This window comes from Carassius gibelio, chromosome B24 (assembly GCF_023724105.1).
Source record: "Carassius gibelio isolate Cgi1373 ecotype wild population from Czech Republic chromosome B24, carGib1.2-hapl.c, whole genome shotgun sequence".
Taxonomy (NCBI): Eukaryota; Metazoa; Chordata; class Actinopteri; order Cypriniformes; family Cyprinidae; genus Carassius; species Carassius gibelio.
In genome coordinates this window covers 8355162-8382778 of record NC_068419.1, presented here as the reverse complement: position 1 = coordinate 8382778, position 27617 = coordinate 8355162, and the positions used below count along the sequence as shown (strand labels likewise).

At 37.1% G+C, this 27617-nt stretch overlaps 1 protein-coding gene across 12 annotated transcripts in view; it reads right to left on the bottom strand.

Moving 5' to 3' along the window:
* LOC128013273 (pleckstrin homology-like domain family B member 2) overlaps window positions 1-10225 on the bottom strand; it is a 42239-nt gene extending 32014 nt beyond the window's left edge. For 9 of the 12 annotated variants that reach the window (XM_052596130.1, XM_052596133.1, XM_052596137.1 and 6 more), the window contains exons 1-4: window positions 9886-10206; window positions 3260-3328; window positions 3066-3189; window positions 1424-1606 (exon numbers count right to left, since the gene is read on the bottom strand). In XM_052596130.1, the coding sequence (XP_052452090.1) occupies window positions 1424-1606; window positions 3066-3189; window positions 3260-3328; window positions 9886-9909 (400 nt within the window). In that variant the 5' untranslated portion in view covers window positions 9910-10206. Of the gene's footprint in view, window positions 1-1423; window positions 1607-3065; window positions 3190-3259; window positions 3329-9885 lie in introns of all 12 variants that reach the window. The other 3 variants (XM_052596141.1, XM_052596140.1, XM_052596143.1) reach the window with 3 other exon arrangements.
* Window positions 10226-27617: the final 17392 nt, after the last annotated feature.

Below are 27617 nucleotides of genomic sequence, written 5' to 3'. Positions count from 1 at the left end.
GTAGCCTAATCTGATTTCAGTCTGGCCCAAAAGTCAACAACATTGAAAGTAACATTGAAAATCATGCTTTTAAACTTTCTTAAATCTGTCTGTCTGTCTGTTTATCTGTCTGTCTGTCTGTGTATACACAGTTTTCCCCCCATATTCTTTTTAAATCCAGAGTCTGTTTTCAATAACAGGATTTCTGCTGTTTACATACCAGACACCTTAGTCAGGATTAGATCAACAGACTCGCATAGTCTGGAATTGTCTAATAATGGACTGAGTCTGACACCAGTCAGAAAATTTGCCAATCAAATGAAGTTTTGCAATTGCCTGGGCTGAAGTGACGTCCCTTGTTGCATCGCAGTGAGTGGAGGAGGTGAAACAAACCTTTAACTGAGCTCTGTTGATTATTACCAGTCCTGCTCTCGTGCTCTCAACTTTAATCTAATTGACTCAAAGCATTTAAAGTCAGGGGAGGTTAGCCTCAAATATGCCTCTATTTCTCATTAACAGAGCTTTTTTTTTTTTTTTTTACAACTAGCATGTGTTGTCGTTTTACAATACAGATGTATAAAATTAGTTCTTTCAAAGCTGGTCTCTCTGTAGTTTTCTAATACCATTCAAAAACAGAAATAAATTTGTCTTCATTTGCATCACAGTCATGCCTATTGACAGTCCCTCCAACAGCAACAAAGACCGAAGAGGAGGACACATTTCCCAGACCCATCAATATTTACACTTCATGACTGAAAAGTGTCAGTATAAGTCTAGTGAATGTTTATCTGACTCGCTCTCACTGAGGTGTGAAAGAAAATAAGCATAGAGAATGATGGATCGTTTGTTGAGGAACTCGGTGAGGCTAAAGAATGGAATTATGTGAAAATACAACCTTGGGGGAAGAAAAGCTGACTTCGGTAGCTCACTCTAACACTTCTGGAAGCTCTGAGTCACAGTGTCGCATTAAGAAAAGATCCAAAACCACACCAATTAAACTCTGTGTGACGTCCAAAACCAAGACCCTGCTGGAAAGACACATTATGCATTTCCAATACAGAACACACTTCATTCCCAGGGCCTAAACCTCTTCCCCTTTTCATTTACTCAGACACTGTGTTTTCCAAAGTAAACAAACAAAAACATGCATGCTTTAAATGCATTTTCACTGAAGCGCTATCATACACCACCAGCCCAGCTAGCTTAGTCGGTAGAGCATAAGACGTAATCACAGAGTTGTGGATTTGAGCCCCACGTTGGGTGCACCTATTACTGGTATTTCTGGAGCAGTTTTGGCCTAATGGATAGAGAGTCTGATTTGTAACCCGAAGGTCATGGGTTTGAGTGTGTGTGTGTACTTGGATGGGTTAAATGCAGAGCATAAATTCAGAGTATGGGTCACCATACTTGGCCACACATCACTTCACTCTCACACTGTAATTACCTTGCGTGAGTTGTGTGGGCCTAGTAACAGGGACTCCATCAAGTGAACACAGGTGTCCGCATGGGTCAAGAGTGATGACCCCTCCTCTGTTCTCAATCCTGCAGTGTTCTGCTTCAATGCCGGGACCCTCAATAGCAATGTCCTGAGGTACAGGGGCATCGTCACGGCCTATGCGCGTTATTCCTGTAATAAAAATCAATACAATTTTTAACTGCTTTTAGTGCTGCTGTGAGTTTGATTTAAAATTAATGTTGACTGCAAGAAATGTAAGACTGTAAATGTATATTCCTGAAGTGTGGTTATCTATATTTAATCAGTTCATCCATAAATCCTGCACATTGTGCTGCTGTTAGTTCAGCCGACAGGTTTATTCAGTGCCAAAAAATACTCACCAACCTCTGAGGCTTTACATTTTTACCTCCAGGGGGCTTTTTAAATTGAATTTTGATGAAAATGTACAATTGAAGTAGGCTTTTAGAGTTGTCTGCAATGTTGAGGTAAACCATAGCTAGGGCTCCAGACTAAATATTATTAAGGAAAAATATTCTAAGGGTTTATTTGGTGTGTATTTAGTATATATTTAGTTTGAAATTGTACTCATGTTACTCAGTTTTACAAAAACGTTCACATCAATATACTATACAATAACCAATACTATTTGAATATTTTTTATTTCAATACATTTAAAAAATACAAAATTCACTCTACCACTCATGCTTGTGTGTTTGTTGAATGCAGGAACCCCTTGTTTGCGCTCTTGACATTTTACAAAAATGAATCTGAAGTCATCTGGATTGTTGCGAGTGACGAAATGTTTTATAATAATAATAAATTGTTTTTTTTTTTTATTGTTTTTATCCTTATTTTTTTCTAAATTTAGTCACAGTTTGGAGACTTGTTGCTGGCATGGATGAGTAACTGTTCAAAGGAATGGTGTGTGTGTGTGTTTATGTTTTACATTTCCACTCTTCTCTGACCTCTGCTGGCTCACACACTCAACCAGTGACGCAAATCACCCCCTTACAGCCTTACTACAACACCTCACAGTCTATTACTAACAGATATGGTCAAATATTTGCTCTTTTATATCAAAACATAATTACACTGCCTCGAAATAGCAAGTTTAAAACATTCTTTGTGTGTTCAGTACTATGGCGGTACTGTATTACTTGTGACTTTATTACTCCGTCCCACTGGGAGGAAGTCTGCATGACTCCTTGTCCTGTCTCTATTCTGATAGGATGCACACTTCATTTCCTGCACCATTCTCAGATTGCATTCCAGCGTTTACCATGGTGGCCGTGATAAGAGGGGTGAGGAATGAGTAAGGGCCATATGCACAGATGTGGTGTTTTCAGAACAGAGACAGGTGGACCCTTCTTATTGTTTCTTTAATGTAAAGATTAAATAAGATGTACCGGTTTGCAGCTTTACATCCCATTCTTCCACCCTCTTCCTCTATGATAACCTAAGTGCACTTACAAAGGCCACATGCATCCACTGTTTCATGAAGGCACACATAGATAGAGGCGCTTATTTTCAGATCTATTCTTTGCAAGCTATTGTTCATGGTTATTTGGGTTTGAGGGAGGGAGATCGGGAGATAGACAAACTCAAACATAGAGAGAGAAAAAGCACATACCCTCCTTTAAAGGTAGTAAAGTTATGGCTACACTGAGTCTTCCGCTGCCCAGGCTGACCAGGTGAGGGGTCGCGGTTTGTACCTTCAGTCCTTTTCCTGTGTCAATCAGGTCCAGTGGTGGACTCTAAAACAGTGCATTACAGCTCATTAACAGTTCTTACCTCAAAGAACAGAAGATCAAATGGTTCACTAACCTTAGGAGAACCAAGGCTCTGATCTGACTCAGGTTCGAGGATACTCGCTGGGGAATTTGGCTCTGTATCCTGTACCACAAAAGAAGAACAAACAGCTGAAATGTTTAAACATTTACATACTTGTTGTATAAACATCAAAGGGCTTTACAGACTTAACTCCTCAGAAAATATGATGTGTACTTAACCAAGGTATTTTGTTTACAATTAAAATAATTCTAACATTTCTATTCACTTACTTTCACTGTTTCTTAAGAGGAGCACAAATACAAACTTGGAAAGCTTGGAAAGCTGGAAAGTTTTTGTAATGTTTTAGAAATGTATTCGATCAAAAATACAGTCAAAACAGGAACATTGTGAAATATTGCTTCCATTTAAATAACTGTTTTGTATTTCAATATATTTTAAAATGTAAATAATAATAAATCAATTTCTCTGATGGCATTTTTGATGATTTTTTAGCAGCCATTACTAGTATTCAGTATCACATGATCCTTCAGAATCATTCTAGTATGAAAAATGTCATATCAAGTAAAAAATGTCTTAATATTATCAGTTTAAATCTGATTTTCTGCTAAATATTTTTGTGGAAACTGCACATTGTTTCAGGATTTTTTAACAACAATTTATTTGAAGCGGAAACCTGTCAGCCTTCAGCATTCATTGTATGTAAAAGAGCAGAAAGAACATTGAACTACTTATTTTGTGTTCCTGAATTAATACTTTAAGATTATAGAGAATCATGAAGGTTGGGGACCCCCAATTGTCAATTGTCCTTCCACTATGTCTGTATGATGTTTAGAAAATTATACTTTAATATTTACTCCAACATGATGTTTTAGATCATTTAAAGCCAACATTAGCAAACAATTTCTGGTTATCTATCAGTATCCAGATAAGAAAAAAGCTATTATGTTTAATGGCACTCCAGTAACAAGATAGGTACAGCAAAGACACCCACAAACAACCCCTGAGGGCCATAAACATCAGAGCAAAGATTCTCTCACTCTCTAATCCAGCAGCCACATGTAAGATAGGTTGGAATGTGTGTGAAAACGATCCCAAAGGAGTAAAAAACAGAGGGGTAGAAAGAGGCAGGAATGTTCCATGCCTATTATTTCCCACGAGTCACTGGGAGTGTTTGGCATACCATGCCAATGGAGATATGGTGAGAAATGGCCTTTGCCTCGGTCCTGCAATCCCAGATTTGCAGTTATCATAGAGAAGGGCTTATGTACATTTCTTCTAACACTGCTAAAATACATACATATACATAGACAATGATGTTGCAAAAAGTATTTGGACACTTAAGACTCAAGAGTTAAACTCTAATAATTTCATTGCATTAGAAACCCAAAATATCAAACCATGTGATTACAAATGCTAAATGCTGTTGGAATGCAGAATTAGTTTCAATATGATGTTTAGTGAAGTCAGTTTGACTCAGTTTAGGACCTTTTTGTGTTAAGTGCCTCTTGAGTGTCCTCATACTCTTTTTGGGTTCTCCAGTCCTGAAAGCAGGAATTGCATGTGCCATTCCCACTCAGCCTGAGAGGAACATCTGACCATTACCGCCTCACGCTGTTCCTGTTTCCTCAGATACAAAACTGACTTCCTGAATGAGGTCATTGCTGTTCAAACACCCTCATTTCCAATCCTCACGCCAGGGTCATGCTTCTATACTACTGTTTGTCATGTTAGTAACATGTTAGCAGTACAGTTACGCTTGTACGTTTATACACTCTATAGATATAGATATGTGTTGTAGTTATTTAATAAACAAACACACAAGGAATGGAAAACTTTTTAGTCCTGCTTAAGTTCACTATTTCTGAAAAGTTTGAGGTACGTTTTTTTATGCTTTTGAACGAACCATAGATCTTTTGCCATAATTATTTTAATCAAGAATAGGTATTTTATAAATATTATAATATTATTACAATTTAAAATAATGTATTTTTGTCACTTTCGATCATTTTAATGCAGTCTTGTTTAATAAAAGTAATCATTTATTTAACAAAAAAAAAAAAAAAATCTTACTAACCCTAAACTTTTGAATTATATTGTATTTGGATAAGGTTGTTTGTACTATAAACTCTCTTGATTTAAGGTGAACAGAAATTAAACAACACTGCATTCAATTGAAACGGGAGGATAATTTACTTATGTAAATAAGTTCAAATTTAAGTACTTTACGTCCTTTTAGATATTTAAGATCCTAAGTTCACGTCTGGCCACATCCCAAGAGGGCACTTGACAATAACATGACCTACTTTACAGCTCAACAACAACTGCACATGAACCACAAACCCCTTCCTCAACTTTCTTTGCCCTCTTTCCTGACAGGTAGACAGGCCTGTTCCTGCAGGAATGTCCCAGTGTTTTGCTTCTGAGAGCTACTTTGGTATGTCATCCAAGGATCAAAATACCATCTACATTCCTCTCTAGCACCTCTCCATTCAATCAGCTCTTGGGATTATAGATGTGGGCAACCATGGGGCGATAAGGGCAGGTTTGCTGTTTAAACAATGGCTGATCTTTGTTAGATGACCCTTTGACTATGGCTTTAGTCATCAAACCTCTTGATTCAGGTGGAAGTTGCAATGTTCAGGCATGTTCAGACATTTACAGAAAACAAAGAAGCCAGACTGTTCATAAAGGCTGCGGACGGTTATTTGCATGCAGGAAAGAAATCAAATGTGGGAAGGAAGAGGGGGAGAGTGTTAATTTGAAAACAATATTTATTTTATGAGCCACTGAGACTGGGTGTAAGATAAGACTGTGGAGACAGACTCAGACAAGAGTGTTACGAGAACATTGGGACTTTAGATCTATGATGAAGAAACAGAAGAAGCAGGCAAGGCCAGAATTTGACACAAAGGGCTTTTTGAGACTTTGTGCTTTACGCAAGATATGATGTGGGAGGACATTCCTGGCAACTCCATCGACTCAGCTGTAACGCACATGAATGATCAAAGAAGGATGACACATTCAAGTCTCACCCAGAGCTGCAGGACGGGTGGTGACAGCCACACACAAGGTTAGGATTTCTGTGGATGGGTGGGAGATTTAAAAAGGGAAACGGTCTGTCAAGTTCCCCCTGTTTTCTTTCCCTTCCCTCATCAGATTTAACAAGAACACTGGCAGAAACACGGTCGCTTTCCAGGTCATTTCCAAATGTGTTTGACGCAGGCTGATCTTGGTTGTGATGGTTGGGTTCCTTTTTCTGGCTTACATATGAGCTGTGTTCAGAATGGAATATTAGCTTTCTATTTACTGTGTACTTTATTGTCAACTATGGTCCCATGAAGAATCTTTATAGGGTGGTCATATGATGCGCTTTCAATTCTTCCTTTCTCTTTGGAGTATTAACAAACTCTTGGTGCATAAAGAAGATCTATAAAGTTACAAAATCCAACACAAAGATATATTCTTTATAAAAGTTAAGAGTCAACCATGCCTACCTTAAACGGCTTGGTTTAACACGCCCCCACATCTACATCACGATGTGGGAAGATTTGCATGACATGCACAGCCTAAATGTTCACGCAAAGAAAGATGGCTTAACTTTTATTCTCGCTGTTGCCACCGCCGCTGCCACCATGCCGTGGAGACGAATCACTGAATCAACATCTGATTCACTTAACTGATTGTTATACAGTAATTATTTTCAGTGATGTCCATGTCGAAATGAAGCTTTCAGATTTGAACACGATCTGGGATATTCATATATCCTTAGATACAAGTAATGTCATGAATGCAAGCTTTGTGTTTGCTCTGAAATGATAGTGCCATGTTAAAGAGATACTTAGACGTGTTTGCCTTTTATTAGGGGTCCTCACCTTTTGATTAAAGGTCAAGCTCTCGCCTCATTATACAGTATCAGCATAGAAAACCCATCTGATCTCTCAAAGGTGGCGAAGGAGCAATGCTTATTTAGTTTAGTCTGTCACATGTGACAATGATCTCATTGTGCCTGGACCTCAGCTTAATATGGGATTCCCTTCATGGCATGCAGCTCATTTACGAAGGGTTGAAGCAGCCCCTTGCTTCCCCTGGACACACTCAATGATGCGAGATCTTTTAGGTACAGACAAACCCCTCTCTGTTCTGCATTTCCTCCCCTTCTAGTCCTTCACTGACTATCAGGCCTCTGAAAATCATTATGTTGCATTAGGAGGGTGATATTAATGCTGTCATGTTTAAAAATAACAACAGTTAACTATAAAGACCATAATTGCGACAGCAATTTGGAACATTTTGTAGTGGTAGGGTGAATGTGACTTGCAGATATAAATTGCTTTTCAATTAAAGACGTGAGGAACTGAATAAATAATTGGTCTAATGCAAGATTTCCAAAATTGTCTGAAAAAACACATTAAGACCTTTTAAATCATTAGCCTCAAATTCCAAAGTTAACAACTGAAAGAGTGTGGAATGTTGTCACAGCTGTGTCTGGCTGCAGGAATAAGAACGTAAGGAAATCCACATAAGGCTGCAAAACCTTGCGTAATATTATTCTAACAGTATTCCTCTAAAGCTCTTTAAATTTCAATGCCATAATATGTATTATTTTACACATAAAGCAAATTTAAACAGTCAGTCTATTTAAATACTTGTTGAATGTTCTACATTGTACAAGTTAATGTTGTGTACATATAGCAAGTGCCACAAAATTCATACCAAAAGTTTTGTACCATTGAGAACCAATTCAGAACATAAAAATGTCACCAGATGGTTGAAAATGTTCTTTATTGGCCTCTATGGTTCCATGTAGAATCTTCAACATTCATGGAATCTTTGCATTCCACAAAAGGTTCTTTAGATTTTTTTTTAAATGTTCTTCACACAAAGAACACAAATATTTATCTTAAAAACTGCACACTCTTTGGGGATCTCACAATGGTTCTTGTATGTCATCACTGTGAAAGCTCCCATATGGAACCAAGAGAGTATGTTTGGTCCACAGTAAATCATCTGATGCAGATGTTCTTTTCTTGCTGCCATGGTTATACTGATTGCCAGAATCATCACTCAGAACACGTGATTACTGTCTTTGTAACATCTGAACCATCAATAACCCGTCTTCCAATAGCCCCTTTCACACTGCACGTCGGACCCGCAATATTTACGGAACATTGCCGGGTCACCTTCTGTGTGAATGCAACCACGTCCCGGGATTGATTACCGCATTGAACCCGGGTCGGAGACCTAGTAACATTGCGGGGTTTGACCCGGGACGATCGCTATGTGAACAAAAGCCAGATCTAATTCGGTGTTGAAGTGATGACGCGCATTATCGCACGACTCTTTTACCGGCTGTTTTGAAGGAAGACCAACGTTCATGACGAAAACATATGTGCAAACTGTAATGAAGCAGAGATCAGTTAGTTCCTCACTTTCCGCACTGACGCAGAGATTATTTGCTTGCTTCAGTGAAAGTATAACGTGCCTAGCGTTTTCGACTCGTACATTACACGTCACGCGCTGATGTCACGTGTCGTCACGGGATCTTCAAGGGTTGTGTGTGAAAGCACGCACATATACTGGGTCATCACTGGCAGTGTGAAAGTGCAAAATCTAGCGACACGGGAACAATTGCAGGAACACTTCACCTGTGTATTTGCTGGAATGGCAGTGTGAAAGGGGCTAATGAGAGCTGTGTGATTCAGTCAGTGACATGTCCACTGTTTTTACAACTATAGCATGTTTTCCACTTATAGCATCAAGCATCCCTCTCTTTATCTGTCCCCGTGTTTATTTCTTTGCATCCCCTCACACTGACTCATGCAATAATTGCTGCTCTTATGCATGTAACTAACAATTGTGCTCTGAGTGTCATAGACTGTTACTTTACAACAAGAACATCTGGTTTGATAGTTCTAATGCTGTTGTTTGTGCACATAAGGGTCATTTAAGTCAAATAAAACAAAAACAAAAAAACACAATATATCCCTCAAATCGTTTGTTTGGTTCAGTTTGATTATTCTTTGTTGAATGAAGGTACCTTACACCACTAGTTCCTTACCTGTTTGCTTTCAGATTGTTTTACAAATGGGCTATTTCATTCTCTGGTGTTTGATGTTTACTGTATGATGCCTATCTCTCAGTTCAGAGTCATGATTCAGTGCCCATGATGAATTCAACAGACAAAACACCTCTAGACCCATGCCAAGTCTTGTGCCAAGAGTCGATCATAGATTAAGTTTAATAAATACTGCAGCCAAAATAAACCTTATCAATCATATTTATCAGTATTTAACTTACAAAATATTAGACATAAGCTTACAATTAGGGACACTTTTAAAAAGAAAATGATTTCAGTTAATTTTGTATTTACATGAATCATTTGTTTATTTTTTCTTTCATAGAAAAGACTGAAAGTTTTTACATTATGACAGAAAAAGAGGAATTTCAGATGTCAATAAGCAAACTAATCATTTTGTGAAATTTAAAAACCCACACTTTCCCATGTGCCATAGGATATGTGAAGAAATATATTACCATAAATCATATAGATTGAAAGATTGATCTTCCAATATTTCAAGTTACTAAAACAACAGCTTTCTATTAAATAGCTAAAGTTTTATTTTAAGGACTATTTTGTGTAAAACAGGAAAAAGTCTCACCATTGCTGAAACGATGTCTGTCATCTTGAATGGCAGCTCCAAAGACACTTCCACTGAAGCTGCGTATAGCGCTCTTGCTCAAATATCCTGTGCGCTCTCAAATGTCAGAAAAGAAAGGGAGAGCAAGTCTATTCAATATTTTCCTTTGTCTGTAAACTCCAAAAGCTCCGCCGAGCGTTGTTGATAAAGCTGAAAATAAGAACTCTGTCACAAATAGTTTTTTTCAAAGAAATTAAGCAAGTCGTGTGGCTCTTGGGTGACTTCAAGGCGCTGTCCTGTCGCTCTTGGCCAGCGGCGACTCCGCTGTGCTGTGGAATGCGCAACAGCTGGAACTAGACCTTGCGCTGAAGTGCGCATGCGCCCTGGTGCTAGCGGCGCGTGCAGTTCAGCCTGCACTGACAGCTCACTTGTTGTTGTGACATGGGACAAAACATTCACTTGACTTTAGTTTTTAAAAGCAACAGTTTGAAATTAAGCAGAAATTACTGATAAAATGTTAAACAATATTAACACAAACTTACGATTTCATCTTCACTTTATCAAAATGTTGACATTAACACACAGTCTACATAAAACATAATCCTACATAAAACGTATATATATATATATATATAGAGGATTTCCTCCTCTCACTTATTATTTAAAAGTTAAGCTGTCAACTCAAAATATACATGATGAAACATTTGTTTATTTCACATACACAGTCTACAACGTGTGTCATAAATTTACACCCACCACCGTTCACACCCAACATCCAGTTTGTGTTTCGAGGTCACGTGTGGCTGAAATCTTTTGATAAACAGAATGCTCCAGCGCACGCTCCTCCAATTGTCTTTATGTCCAAAACAAGACAACTGCCATTTACCAAATAAATAATTCAGCAGTGTAACTGATGATGCTATTTAAAAAAAAAAGAGCTTGGGATCACCTGTGCTGTGCATGTATGTTTGCCTAAAATGACATCATTAATGTGTCATTATTTTTTATAGTTCCTAAATGAGCTGGACAAACAGAGGGAATGGAGAGCTGGATCACCTTTGGTCAGTTCACAGATGGCCTGTGTTCCCCATACAGCCTCCCTTCACCCTGGAGACCAGGGGAACCCAGCAGAACCCTCAAACAAAGAGACAGAAGCTACGAGCGTTAAGCCAGTTACAAAAAACACTGGAAGAAGTCCACTGTACCCACAAGGCCACAGCGGCGTGTAATTACACTGCAGTTAGTGTCCCTTTATATAAGTTACTGCATTGCTCCCGACATGAAAAAACACAACAACAACAAAAAACACAACCCCTGACATTCTTTCAGGACCTGGAATGAAATAAAGAGTGGGAGTGAACAAAAGCAGAGGCAAGAGTGTGAAAGAAAGGAATTTAGTTTGAGAAGGTCTTAAAAAGACCACTGGGTCACACTTTCATGGAAAGAACAAAGAATGTCATAATTTTAAAATGCAGCTGACCAGGTTTCTCAAATTTGGCAAGATGTTTTTTAAAGGCTTGGTGTTACATGTCAAATCACTGATATAAAGTCCAAACTTCTGACCACTAAAAATCCATTAATTCTTAGGACTGATTGATCATAGGCCTCATTGATCTGAGCTGACGCACCTCCTGAGCCAAAATTATCCACAAATAATGCTTTTGCACTCCTAAACTGTGGTGCATATAAGCTCAGATCAATGAGGCTTGTGATCAACCCATTCCAAAAAGAAATATAAATCCTGTACAATTCGAAACAAACAAATAAACAAGGAAAAAAAAAGTTGATTTAAAGATTGCATCCAAGATTTGGTGATAATATAGCATAATAAGATATTTACAAGCAACTGGTTTTTTGACCAGAACACCAAAGAAAGCACAGCACAGGGGTTAGGACTTTGGAACCCTTAAAACACAATAACATGATTATGTAAAATCAATAAGAATGATTAATATTTTGCATTATTTCTAGGTCACTAATCCTATGACATCATGCATGTGACTCCTTTGTACAGACGGTCAGATGTTTCTGCTTCTCTTGAAGCTCATTAAATTATCTCAAATCATGCTGGAGAACGTTGTCATCAGATTTCAGAGACGTTCAATATAACTTTTCACTCACATTGTTTTGCTTATTATTTATAATGACATGAAAAAATAAATTAGAAAAAATGCAAATGCATAGAGCCTTTGCGATATACTTTTGCACCCAATGTCTTCTGGTTCAAAATGTGGCTGTATTTCTCATTGGAAATTCAATTTCAATATCAAAACTGAAGGGGAAACATTCCCTTTACGATAACGGCGGTGAACAAAAACTGTGATTTTAAAGCCAAAGAGAAAGAGAGCAGCTGTGCCGATTAGATCTATTTCTATTTTCTTTCTCTCTTCCTAAATACCTTCATGCTTTGAGCACATAATTGTTTCTTCATTGGACTCAAATGCTCTGTGTGGACTCGTTCACATGCTCCTGATCATTATCTGATGGCTTTCCCATCCCAGAGACCACAGAAAACACTCACTGGAATGTGGACATGGTCACAGGGAATTGCAGGTGTGGAAGATCTTGTGCTCTGAAGGGCCCTTGATGTGCAGACACTCCACTGATCTATGTGAATACTGGTAAGAATGATGATTACACTTGATTCTGTTTTTTTTTTTTTTTTTTTTTTAAAGCAATGTAAGTACTTCATTTAAAGTAATTAGGCAAATCTCTCAAAGCCTTTCATGTTTGTGTCATGCAGTCTTGTTACTGTTAACTAAACTATTACAATACTTTTCTGTAATATAAATAAAACTGAAAAAATAAAATATGTATTACATAAAAAAACCAAAATAATAATAATAATAATAATTATATAAATATATAAATATATAAATATATAAAGCTATAGATAAATATTAAACTATAAATAAATAATAAATATAAATAAATATAAAAACAGAAACTAATAAAAAAAATAGTATTAAAGTACCACTGAAAAATCCAAAATACATTTATAAGGCCACAATGTATACTTTAATTTTTAAATACAATTTTTGTACCAATAAGAATTTATTTACTTGTCAAAAAAAAAAAAAAAAAAAAAAAAAAAACAGAGAAAATATATATATACTAATTAAATTATAAAATATTATCCATCATTGTAGATTTTATTATTTTGAAACATTTCTAAGAAAATGGAGGCAATGGAAAATAGAAAAACTGTGTATTGTTGTACTGCACCAGCTGTCAAAATAAGGTTCCTGCCATGACCGAGGCCCACATCTTCCAAACACAAATAAAGACCAGAAATGGTTGATCAAATCTGGTATACATACAATTATTTGCTAAACCTTTTTAATGTGCTGAGATATTATATAAAATATGGGAAACTTTATATTTAAAGATGTAAGAAAAAACCCAATGACCCTATTTGTTCTTTCTCTGATATTGTGATGTAGAATAAACATTTAACATTTAACAAAATATGTTTTAAAATATTATAATTAATCATAAATAATTACAATAGTTTCCTTCAATACATGAAGTGTAGCTGAACAACTGTTGTTGAAAAGAATAAAAACAACATTTGAGTTTCAGTGAACATAGGTATCAGATTGATGGTGGCACTGACTACTGAAGAAATATATTAAATTTTAAACTATATTAAAATAGAAAACAATCATTTTATTTATTTTTCACAATATTACTGATTTTAAAATTTGCATAAATAGATGTACAATCAATGCAACACACCCTAACGCGACTTCAGGGAGCTGTTAAAGTATTAGCAATTACTTTGTTAATTCTGTTTCAGGTCAGCCGAGTCAGCTCTGAATAGAAATAAACTTCCCAAGCTCCACAGTCATCTACAACAGCAGCCCGGACAAAACCAGGAAATGGGAAGCTCAGACTGTGTTTATCCTGGTATAATAAACAATCCAACGTCCACACTCAGGCAGAATTAAACAGCTTCCTCCGAGACAGTTGTCTCACTAGGATGTCCGCTAATACACAGCACAAGGCTCCATACTTCTGTGTGGGTAAGTATGTGCCACTATATCATATTTAATTCAGACATTCTAACTTCAAAGGCTATACTCGAAAGAGCATAGAATATATAGTTTGGTGACCATATGTACACCATATGCAAATGTTCTGTATGCATACAGCAAAAGCCAGTAGTGTATTTCAACAGGCCTGGTCATTTTTAAGAGGGGCAACTTCAACCAGGCCCAAAGGGTAGGGTGGGCTCTTAGTGGATCCCTGCATTTGTTCTCAAGATCAGGTTCGTCAGACCCCACTTACCAAATCTTCAGTGTTGTTGGGGCTGCCATCTAGTGGATCATTTAAAAATGACTCCAACATAAGATCTGTAAGAATTTTTTTTTAATATCTTGAGAAAGTTCATTTTTTTAAACTGATTTCCAAAAAGTGAAACTTATATTCTAGATTCATTACACGTAAAGTAAAACATTTTTTTTAATGATTAGAGCTTACAGCTCATGAAACTCAAAAATCCAGTGTCTCAAAATATTTGAATATTTACATTTGAGTTTCATTAAATGACCATCTGTACAGTATAAATTCTGGGTATTTCCTGTTCTTGGAAACTACAATAATGAGTAAGACCGCTGACTCTCCAGAAGACAATCATTGACACCCTCCACCAAGAGGCTAAGTCACATAAGGTCATTTCTGGCTGTTCACACATATTAAATGCAAGTTGACTGGAAGGAAGTTACTAGGTTTTCTGCTTATACAAGTTTTTTGTGTGTGTGTTTGTGTAATTTTTATTAGTTTTTCTTTATATGGGTTTTGCATTGTAATTTATTTCATTTATCAAAATGTTTTATAGTTTTAGTTTCAGTGTTGTGGGTAACGCGTTACAAAGTAACGCGTTAGAGTACTCTAATTACTTTTTCCCTGAAATGTGTAACTTAACGCGTTAGTTTCGTGCGTAAGTAATCAGTAACTTCGTTATTTTTTTTAAAAAGTAATCCGTTATTTTAAGGAAAGGAAAATCCCGACTGCAGCCTGCTTTTTGTCAGACAGTATGCCTAGGTCTACTGTGCCACCTGCGGATGTATCAGCGGAGCCGAAGCTCTGTGATCGTAAAGTCAATGGCTGTGATCAGTGTTCGAACTATACCATGTCCTTTGGGGGAGCCCACTTTTTTTTTTGGGGGGGGGGGGGGGGGGGGGTTGGGGGGGGGGGTAGAGTTCGTGCACATGCGCATGCCTCAAATAAGGACTTACAACAGCTACAAGTGTATGCACTATTATACATTATCGACACGAGTGCCTCAAAAAAGGACTTATAATGACTTACAAAGCTACATAACAGCTACAATATGCACTATTATACTTTATCGACACAAATTGATAGGTCAGGAAGACAGCCTTGAATGATGTTGTGGTCTCCTCCATTAATTTAGACCTCAATTACTTTATTTGGCAGAATCGCCTTTTGCTTAGTTAATGCCACTTCAATGGCCATCTTGTGTGCAATGCTGTCCCTGTATTTATATATAATTTTTCGCGACTGGTTCTGAGCATTAACCATTAATCCACTCCTCAGACAAGTGCGTGCCAGGTACCTTTTCAGACAGAAGGTTTTTTGCGTCCTTACAAGTTGCAACGAGTGGGAAAAAATGTGGCCCCTTTAAGAGCTGCGCGCTCCCTGTAAAACGGCATGCACTCTGTATGTATACAAGCGCGACTCGAATCGCCCATGTATGCGGGTAATCTCTGTTTGGAAATCATTTTGTTTTAATCTTGTTTGTTTTGTTTTGGTTACGCTGTGTACGGTGGAACATGGGACAGACAATTGCCCGAGTTCGATTGGAGAAATAAAACGCGAGTCGTTGTTAAATGTCAATCGCCTCCGTGAGTTTTGTCTGGCCTAATAACTTTGTGAGCTACCCATATTTTGTCCCCCTCTTGACACAACGCGTTACAAAGTGATGCACCCCAAGCTTCCATCCTTAACACACAGCCATGTATATTGGCTCTTCCAGTCTCTCCACTGCTGGCTGTTCCAGTTTAACGCGAGAGAGGACTCGAAGCAAGAAAGCAAGAGGGTTTAGGATCCCAGAGATTACTTTTCTTCAGCTTCATGCGTTTTCACGGTGGGCTTGGCTTGAGGTTTACCAGTGCTTTCAGCAAGTGAATCAGTCGTGCGTCATCACTACACAATTTCTTAATAAAACCAAAATTAATTGAACTACCTTGTTTTCTTTTTGCCCTAGCTATGATGCTATAACTGCATAATGGAAGGACTTTTGCGCACGATAAATGGCCTCCAACGTTTATTTTGTTTCTACGAACCTATGACATACTAACATGTGGAATTTACAGCGCAGCTCCCCCACACCTTCTGTAATCTTAATTGAAGTTAATTAGGTTTTAATCGCCGTCATGCATGAATGAATAATATTTTGCCATCATAATCACATTACAAAACTGAAATTGCACTTAAAAATATTCACATTGTCAGTATTTTTTGAGACCCCCCAAAATTTCAGATTTCTCGTTTTCAGGGGAGCCCATGTCTTATTAAGGGGAGCCGAGCTCCCCCTAGCTCCCCCGTAGTTCGCACTATGGCTGTGATGCGTCTGTGCCCTGCGCCTGACCCTGTGTGTGTGGGTTTTTTTTTTTTTCGAACTCCCGGCAAGATGGCAGCGAGGACAGCGTTTGTTTTATGGAAGTACGCACATTATTTTCAATTTGTCAACGAAAAAGAAATCGACTGTCGGACAAACGTTTCGAAAATCTGCTGCTACGTTTTAATCACTACTTTGAAGAGTAAATGTAAGAGGACTGTGTTAAAGCGAATAGGCTTGTGACTGAGTGACACTTTAATAATAATTAGTTAGCCTATTAAGCGATTTGTCATTTGCCTGTGTGGCAGTGAAGGATTTAATTCGGTTTGTTATCATTTTTGTTTGAAAGGCAGCTGTTAATTTCTGTTAGATCATTGGCTGGCTGGTTGTTCATCATTTCTAAATGGATTTAAATCTGCAAGCCTGTTTAAGGTTGTGTTTACAAGTAAGCATACTTGTACTTTGATAACTGCATTATGTAAAGTTAAAGAAACATCAGGAGTTATCTTGTGGTGCTCATAATATACAGTAGCCTAGGCTACCCGGGCTGGGTAGGTGCGAATTTTGATTAATAATATGTTCTGTGATAATAAATAAATAAAACGCCATGTGGAATAGCCGATTGCTGACTGTCTATCCTGTTATTGTTATCCTGCAGTGTTAATTTAGTCGGATGACTGACGTTATTCATTGTCGGGAGTCACGACTTCTAGGTGCATTTAAAGGGGCCGGGGGCTGTGTCTGTCATGTGTGAGCCGCTGCGAACTGCTTTTAATTTTTGGTAACGCATGAGTACTCTAACGCGTTACTTTTATGAATAGGTAACGCTGTATCATAACTAATTACTTTTAATTGATGGTAACGTTGTAACTTAACTAACTACTTTCCAAAGTAACTATACCCAACACTGTTTAGTTTATAATTATAACTGATACACACACACACACACACATATATACTTATACACACACATATGAAGTGTTCAGATGCAAAGGCCTATAAAAGCAGTCTGAAATTCACTTCTAAAATCTGAATTTTTCTCAGGCCCTTATGTTTGTTCAGTTATTTTACTTTAAACCGCAACGGTGATATTTATTTACTGCCATTAAAATGAAAATAAGGAACCTACACATATGTTTTAGAAGAAAATTTCAAAGGGCACTTAACGTCTCAATATGCTGCCCGGAAGGAACACAGAGCCGAAGATAACTGAAATATGACTTTATTAATCCAACACACGGCACAGCCAACATGGACCACTGAGGAAGACACACATATGTGGTTTGCAGACCTGACAAAACTGAACTAAAAGTAGAAGGCTTATAAAGACAGGATAATTGTGGAAACACAGGTGCATGGAATAATTAAATTAACAGGGACACGGAATACATGAGGAGGGAAAACTAGACATACCTGGGAACTAATCAAACCAAACACACACATGCACAACCTATATATGATGTGTGTAAATCAGTGTTGTTTTAATCACCAATATGCTGTTATGGTTTTTGTTAGTATTTTGAATTAGATTTTAATACATTTATTTATTTCGTTATAGTTAGTGATGAGGCTTCCTGAACCACTGAGAGTCTGAGACCTCGCAGCCCATTGCTTCACCAAAAGGTTCATTACTCGAAGCTTCATTCATTATTGCTCACTAGCGACACCTAGCTACTGTGCAAAGAAATAGCAGACCAATAAAAACATACTAATCAATGACCTGAGCAGACATTTGTCTATTGCCTGGGTATCAAATAAAATATGTTTCTCTCTCTGTCTAAATTTACTGTCAAACACAGTCCATTCATTATTCATAAATTGTTTGGACAGTGACAGTAGGAACAACAAAAGTGAGACTGTGTTGAGTGTAGTTCTTATGGTGGAGGAAGTGTAATAATGCTAATTGCAACAGAAAAGTGTGGTGTGGGAATGGTTAAGAATTGTTTCTGGTGTGTTTTGTGCATTAAACTGTTACTAGTTTTTTTTGCAGTGTTGTGCTTATGGGACTATGGATTTAGAGGAACAAACTGCAACACTGCAGTTTGGGGTGGGTGAAGGAAGGATCACACATTCTTTTTATTGAGGAACAGAATTTTTTCAAGTGTGTTGGGGCTTAGACGATTCTTCCTTTTGGACAGAACCTCTCCAGCCTTGGAAAAGATCCTTTCGCATGGAACAGAGAATGCGGGGGCACATAAAAATGTCAGTGCCAGCTGGTATAAATGAGGATACAGATGTTTATGTTGAGCCCAATATACTAGTGGATCCTCAGATCTTGTGAGATTCACTTTGGATAAATATTGATTTTGATTCGATAAAGATTGATTCGATAAAGATTAGTAGTCTGTGCATGCTCGTGCAGTGCTCGATAATGCCTGAGCATGGAGGAGGTGTTATTGTTGTATGTCAGCTCCTTTAGGCACAGCAAGCATTTCACCTAGAAACATAAACGATTAGACATGAAATATAATACAGCCTAATAGTGAATATTATTATTAGATCAAGACAGTAAATCAAAAATAATACACATACCTTATTGTGACCAACCATTTAAAAAAACTCCCAGACAGGGGAGGATTTCCTCTTTCTTGCTGGTTCCATTACAAGGAAAAAGGAAGAGGTCACAAAAAGCAAACAAATCCAAAAGGGCAATCCAAATCAAAAAGCAGTCCAGTCCAAATCCAAAAAACCAAAGCAATCCAAAAAATCTTATCTAATTAATATAACAATACTATAATATAACTACTTTAATTAATAATAACAATATACTATAACTAATATAACCTGATATAATCTAATAATATACAGCCCTAACACATATATGACATAATAACGATGACGACACAACTATCTAACTCTTATTTAATTTAACCCTGAAACAACATACCGAACTAACAAATATTGCTACTGTACTTACAGTACTATGCAATCACATAATAATTGCTGTTAATAGTGTTCATCATCTGGTTGACTACGTCTTGTATTAATTTTTCGGGAAATTCCTGTCATATGCACATAAACTGACAGTCACCACTTTCTGTAAAGTTGCTTTTCAATGATTCGTATTGTAAAAAACGCTATACAAATAAACTTGAATTGAATTGAATTAAAGAACAAAAATGCATATTTAATAAGATACGCAGTCGTAACTGCAGTTCAAAATTATGAGATGCATTATTTGAATGCTTTGCCTAAGACATGTGTTTTAAATCTAGATTTAAACAAAGAGAGTGTGTCTGAACCCCGAACATTATCAGGAAGGCTATTCCAGAGTTTGGGAGCGAAATGCTAAAAAGCTTTACCTCCTTTAGTGGGCTTTGCTATCATAGGTACTACCAAAAGTCTAGTGTCTTGTGACCTTAGGAAGCATGAGGGATTGTAGCGTGGTAGAAGACTAGGTATGCAGTAGCTAAACCATTAAGGGCCTTATAGGTGAGTAATAATATTTTGTAACTGATACGGAACTTAATAGGCAGCCAGTGCAGAGACTGCATTTTGCACTTCCTGTAGCTTGTTTATTGAAGATGCAGGACAACCACCTAGCAGAGCATTACAATAGTCCGGTGTAAAGGTCATGAATGTATGAACTAGCTTTTTTGCATCAGAAGCTGGTAACATGATGTTTCGTAGCTTGGCAATGTTTCTAAAATGGAAGAGTGCTGTTTTTGTAACATGGGAAACATGGTTTCCAAAAGACAAGTTGCTGCCTAATATAACACCCAGACTGTAGAGGAAGTAACATTACATCCATCTAGTTGCTAATTGTAATCTATGAGATTCTTTGTACTTTTTTATGATCCAATAAGTAATATCTCTTTTCTGAATTAATAGTACACAAATTTGTCATCCAATCTTTTACATTTTTTGAACACACTTTTTATTAGCTTGGTGTCAAACGCAGCACTAAGATTAAGTAAAACTAGCAATGAGATGCAGCCTTGGTCTGACGCAAGAAGCAAGTCATTTGTAATTTTAACAATTGCATTATGTTATCTGTGCTATGATGGGGCTTGAAACTAGTTTTTTTTTGTTTTTGTTTTTTTTTGTAGGAAGGAGCACAATTGAGCAGACACAATTTTTTTCAAAAAGTTTAGACATAAATGGAAGTTTTGAAATGGGCCTGTAATTAATCTAGTTATGGTTTCTTAATAAGAGGCTTAATAACCGCCAGCTTGAATGGTTTTGGGACGTGACCTAAAGATAACGACCAGTTAATAATATTGAGAAGCAGTTATGCTACAGGTAACAACTCTTTCAGTACTTTAGTGGGTGCAGGATCTAATAAACATGTTGTTGGTTTAGATGCAGTGATAGGTTTATTTAGCTCTTCCTGTCCTTTAGTTGCACTGCAGTTTATCTTTGGGTGCGATGGATGAAGCTGAAGTTTTAGACGCTGGAGAATCTACATTTGTTATTGTATTTCTGATGTTATCTATTTTAAAAAGTCATTACTATTTAACTTTGAGGGAATATTTAGATCGAATGGTGTCTGATTATTTGTTAATCTAGCCACTGTGCTAAATAAAATAGTTTTCGTTATATCCTGAGTTTGTGGATATAATCAGCCCTGGCAGTTTTTTGGGCCTGTCTATAGCTGGACATACTGTTTTCCACGCAATTATAAAAACGTCCAAGTTAGTTTTTATCCATTTGCACTCAAGACTGCAAGTTTCTTTATTGAGAGAGTGAGTACTACTGTTATACCATGGCATAGTACGTTTACCTTTTTCAGTTTGATGGGGGCAACAGCTTCTAATATATTAGAGAAGATAGTGCCCATGGTGCCAGTCATTTCATCTAGTTCATGTGTATTTATGGGTATACAGAACAGTTGAGATAAATCAGGCAGGTTATTTGCAAATCTGTCTTTGGTATCTGGAACAATAGTTCTTCCTGGACAATAATGTTGAGCCATATTGTTAATATCAGTACTATGCAGAATGCACGATACAAGGAAATGGTCAGTAACATCATCACTTTGAGGTACGATATCTATAGCAGTAAGATCGATTCCATGCGATATAATTAAATCTAGCGTATGATTAAAATGATGAGGGGGCACGGTGCCATTTTGCTTGTCTCCAAAAGAGTGGGTGTGAATTATGAGCCCAAACTTAAAAAATAGTTTTAGTTCATTTATTTAAAATATTTCGGGTTTTTCTAGATCCTACATTAAATTTATATTTCGACCTCACTATTTGGGGAACAGACACAGTCTTAATAGATTGGAAAGTGCAAGTAACTCTATCAATTAAGTGTGTAGAACAAAAGCCATCATAGCAACCTGCTGAGCTCAAACTCAAGACACATGGCAGCAACAAACAGGAAGTTTTGCTGCCAGACCAAACTGTTTTTGTTACCAATTTATTGTGTCAAGTGTTATTTTAGTATGACTGAGATGATATTATTGCTTTTGTTACTATTTCAAATCATGATGGGTGCTAATGATGATAGTATTATTCAAAATACTTGCTGTTTAGCACATTTAGAACAAGTCGTATTGAAAAATTAAACTTCAGTACACAAATCTTGAGCAATAGTCAAAACTTGAATTATCCAAATAATAAAAGCCATGGCTCACTCAAAAATGAAAATACTGTAGAAATCGTGCTCTGCATTTAACCCATTCAAATTACACACACACACACACACCTGGAGCAGTGGGCAGCCATTTATGCTGCGGCGCCTAGCGAGCAGTTGGGGGTTTGTGCCTTGCTCAATGGCACCTAAGTCATGGTATTGCCAGCCCGAGACTCGAACCCATGACCCATGAGTCAAACTCTTTAACCACAACTCTTTAGGCCACAACTTCCCCACAATGCCCCTTTAACCACTAGGCCATGACTTCCCCACAAGAATTACGGCAGCAAAACAGGTTTAGTCCCTATTGTGTTAAATTGTATGTTTTTTTTTATCATCTTTTACACTTTCCAAAAAAAAAAAAAAAAAGCCAAATTGTAAATTTGTTTTAATTTTAAAATAAACTGTTGCTTTAAGGAGAGGTAAGCTATTGTTCTTAGACGGTAACAATGGACCAAAAAATGACACATAGATAGGAATATGAGACTTGTTTAGGAACAAGAACTAGACTTGGTTGGTAGCTGCTGGGTTCTAGCGAGTAAACATACGGTATAGTAACCACTCACCATTCACCTTAGTAACCACATAGTTACCCACAACAGCCAAAAAAAGCAGATTTGACTACTAAAAACATTCAAAGGCCTCATGAATTTTCCATTTCTTGTGATTTATTGACAGGCCATAAACAGTAATATATATATGTTCAAAATGTCAGAAATGTATTTGAACTACAAACATGGATGCAACCAAAGATTCAAAGGTTTGACTCAGATGACTCAAACATTTGTTCTTGGTTCACCAGCTTTTCAGTTATTAATCAGAACACCATGTTGATTTGCATGTCAACTTACTGAGTTATGTACACAAAGACTACCATGAGAATCTGTTAAACTGAAGGTGTCCACAAATAGAGTGCTCAAATGGGTTGTTTCCATTTGTACACTTCTCTCTCTATCAGAGTGGAAGTGAGACATTCATCCTATGGCGATTAGAGTCAGCACAGCAGGACTAGCTGAATTCTGGTATACACAGCACAGACACACAGTCGTCAGCACTCATACAGCCATGGTTATTATAGTTAACAAACGAAATGTGAAAGTAAAACTAAAACCAAAAAAGAATTTCCTCTTTCTTGAAACAAAAGTTAACTGGAATAAAAGATAAAAGCAGATATATTTCAGCTAGTTGCCAAGGTAAAATAACTAAAACTATAACTGAATAAAAAGAATAAAACTGTATAAAATAAAACAATTAAATGATAAAAACAGAACAGAATTACTAAGACTGTACACACACACAAAATCTAATTATTTCCATATCTCATTTATAGTGCTGATGCCAATATAGATCGGAAACATACATTTCTTTGACAACAAATTGATATCAAAGGAATCTAGCCAGAAACAGCTTTGCATGTGTATGAGTTTGTATATTAATGCTGTGAGACAGAACTAGCATTTGTATTGGTAACAGGAAGAACGCTACATTTTGACAGCTGTTTTTAGATTAGTTTCAGTATGACTGACAACCTAATCGCCATGACGAAGGCTAGGTTCTGCTTGTGCTCAGGTCAACCTCTCATAATGAGTTACTCTTTCCCACCTCAAATTCTCACCGAGGTACTAAACAGAGTTGTTTATTTAGATATTATGCAGATTAACCACTGACCTAAAACCATCTGTCCACCAACCCTTTCCATTTTAAGACTTTCACATTTAAAGCCATTATTATTATTATCATCAGATTGTGTGGTGACATCCAGAGCTTACCTGTTCCCCGCAGAGTGAATCATTCACCCAGCCGATTCATCTCTGAGTTGACTGAAGCAATGCAAGAATTTGACTGTTGGGTAGAAGTCTGCTGCTTGGCAGAAGTTGTATCGAGTGCCCATATTGGCTGCAAAGGAAAAGTTCATGAGCTAAAATGATGAATGGGACACTCTATGGCAGGGCTGGGCAATTTCGGTCCTGGGGGCCACTACCCTTGGAGTTTAGCTCCAACCTTAATCAAACACACCCGACCTTCAAGACAATAATAATAATAATAATAATAATAGGAAGAAGAAGAAGAATCATGTTAGTTGGCTTCATATAGCAAACAGAAAATTCCTTCAGTTATTTCCACACTTAACTATACCTGTTAAAATGAACTGTAAAAGCTTTTGTTACTTTCACTGTTCTTTTTAATGGCGCCGTTGCAGCAGCTCAATACTGTAATCACAAAACAATTTTCCTACAATAATGCACCACTAGTTATACATTATACGAGTACACAAGTACTACTTTGGGATGTAATTTGCATCATGTGCACTGTACGCGAACCCTTGCATACAAAAAATAACAATCATTTTAAAGCAAGCTAAACATGCACATACGCTCCCGTTTGCATTGGTGCAGAATGAGATAGACACTTATAGTTTACATTTTGTTTTAATCGTGTATGCTTGATGTCGAAAATACATTTTGTTTATAGTGAATGCCCCTATAATTTTTGTTTGTTTTATATTTCCGATTTAGCTCCAAATCCAAATGCATGCACTAATGAAGTGAACAGCAATCAAGATCATGCAAGGGAAGCTCTCTTGTGCGCTCTCTCTCTCTCTCTCTCTCTCTCTCTCTCTCTCAGTGTTTCCAAATTAGCAATTTTGTAGCTAAATTTAACAACTTTTCACACCACCATGGCAAAGAACAGCATCAAGTGTGATACAAGTAAGACTTTATTAACTACTTAGCATGACTAAAATATTTTGGGTCATCCTTGTCTGCCTCTTCTTAGATTGAGCAATACTTTGTTCTGATGTTTGGAAAAGTAGTGTCAGGCATGCTACTGGAGAAGTGGACCACTGCATTTAAGAAAAAAAGTGCAAAAAGCTTCCCGGCATCCAGTGATTTGGAGAACTATTACTAGCAGCCGAATTTCCTCCTGGTTGCACAGAAGAGTGTGCTAATTTTGGTAAGATTTGGTAAGATGTTTAAGATAATTAGAAATATTGAACAAATTATCTAAGGAACTTGCATAATTTGCATCTGATTCCACCTACTGTCCCAGGCCGGAAAAGACCAGGAAGAGTATCTGCCTCTCAAGCAGAATTGTTGCCTTTAAGACGTTTTTTTTTCTTCTTCTATTTTCTTTGTTTTTCTTTTTAATATTTAACATATCAGTGATAGTTCTCTTCAATTTGCTTGGTTTTCTCAGAGTGGCACGAACATCGAGGAGCATCTTTGAGAAATTGCAGCTATTGCTCAGCCCTACCTCCTGGCTGTGAGACCTCAGAAGAGTTCAGTTCAACAGTACTTCATCATTCTTGATCAGCATGCCACCCCGTGCAAGTCAGCCTCTTCTCTTGGTGCCTTTGACGAGCTGCATAATGCACACTTGGTTTTTGGCACCTCTTAAAACATTATGCTACACAACATGTACACTTTCAGACCACTGTGTACAAAGTGAAAGAGAGTCCACGTGTTGCTGAGGTTAGAGCAAGGTTGCTTAGTTAGATGCCTAAAGTTTTTCTGCCCTCATGAAGTGTTTCGGTTGTCAGGCTGAGTTATATGGTTCAAAAATACTTCTTAGGCATTTAAAATTAGTTCATAGCTTGGTTCCTGGAAAGAATCTTGGCCTTAAATGTGTAAGAGACAGGATGTAGTTCTGTGTTTGGTACTTTTTAAGGTTTTAGAAAACATTTGCATATAAAACAAACTGAGCAAAGTGACCAGAATTATGACACCATTGACAACAGTGAGACTGCTGAGGCAGAAAGACAAATTACTGCTCAAACATTGGATCAGATTGGCAGTGTTGGAGAGGTAGCCACAACATCTGTACTGTTAAAGTCAAATAAGAGCACTTTGGTTATGTGTGCTTCTGCTATTGCGCAACTAAAAGTTGCAACTTTCCTGCAGTGCTGCAGTTTTAAATTGACATTTTTTCATTCAGATAGGAGGTCATGCTGTGGCATATGGATCTGCCGTTGGTCACACTGTGACATAGGAAGCGAATTCGCAGGCCAGAGTTCACCAAGTTTGAACACTGGAATGCAGCAAAATGTGAAAACCTTTCATATGGGCTTGCGTGTCTGGTCTGATGCATTTGCAAACATATGAATGAAAGTCAATGGAACGAAAAGTGTAGTAGTGACTGTGGCTTTACTCTCGTGATTGCTGTCTGAACTCCTGACATGGGAGACATATGCCTTCATTGATCAAGAAAGTTTGGCTACTTTTTGCACCGAGTCTTTAATGAGAGATTTGAACTTGAGAGGCAGAAAGTCGGAGATTCTTCTTCATACTATGGGACAAGAAAACCCTGTACATAGTCATGTTCTGTCAGACCTGGAAATAAGTGGTTTGCAATGTAAAGACTATATAGAACTTCCTAAGGTTTTCACTCAGAAAGAGATTCCGGTAAAACAGGAAAATATCCCTCTTCAACAGGACCTAGAAAAATGGCCATACCTGAGACATGTTAACCTTCCTCATCCCAATGCCGAGGTAGGCTTGCTGATTGGCGCCAATGTGCACAAGGCCATAGAACCGTGGTTCCTTTTTTGGCCAAGATGGACTAAGGAATACCTGCCGTTAATGCAGGAGTGACAGAAGTGGCAGAAATAAAAAAAAGAAACTTGGTACTGGGAGACATTGTTCTCATTGTGGATAATTGTGCCCCCAAAATGATTGGATTATTTGAAGAATCCTCAAGACCACACCAGATGCTTCTGGTATTGTTCGACGTGCTTGTGTTCAGACAAAAACATGTCAGTTGGACAGACCGATAACAAAACTCTGCTTATTGCAAGAAGCTGAAAAAGAATAAGAGCTTTACATAAAGACTGTGAATTTAAATTTCATGGACATTCTGAGTTTTCAGATATAACTGATTAAAAGGTCAGAAATTACTGATATGTCTCTATTCAAGTACAGAAAGGGTTAATTGTTATGCTTCAGGCATAGACAACTATGGGCCGGAGTGTTAGAGCCATAACAAAATTAATAATTTTGTAATATTTTTTCCTTATGTTAAGAATGTTTTTTGTTTTCAAAAATATTGTATTTTGTATTATTTGTATTTGTATCACATGACTTTGACTAGTTACATACGTATTACATATGCATAAAAAACTTTGAAGAAGTATAAGTAAGGAAGGAAGGGTTGGAACTTTTTGACCGTGAACACTTCTCGTTTTTGAAACTGGATAAAGTGTAGACTTTATTTTTTTATTTATTTTGTAATGTAACATGACAAAGAAAAAGTAAACATTTTCAAGAAACGTTTTTGATTCACGCGTCAAATCCTTTGTGCCACCCCTTAACGGAAATGGTGAAGAATAAGCCTTGGAACGCCATTACATTTTGTTTTCAAATCATGTAAAAAAAAAAAAAAAAGAAATTTCAGCATTGTAATACTCTTTTATCACAGTACAGTAACAATTATTCATAGGCATTAGTTTAAACTCAATAAATACAACGTATTATTCGTCGATTTGACTTGTAGGTTTGTATAATATGTTGCTCGAACTAGCGGCAAAATCATTTAAATGCAACTTTTAGTCTACTTTTCTTGTTAGGCTATTTTTTCCATGAACAATGGCTGT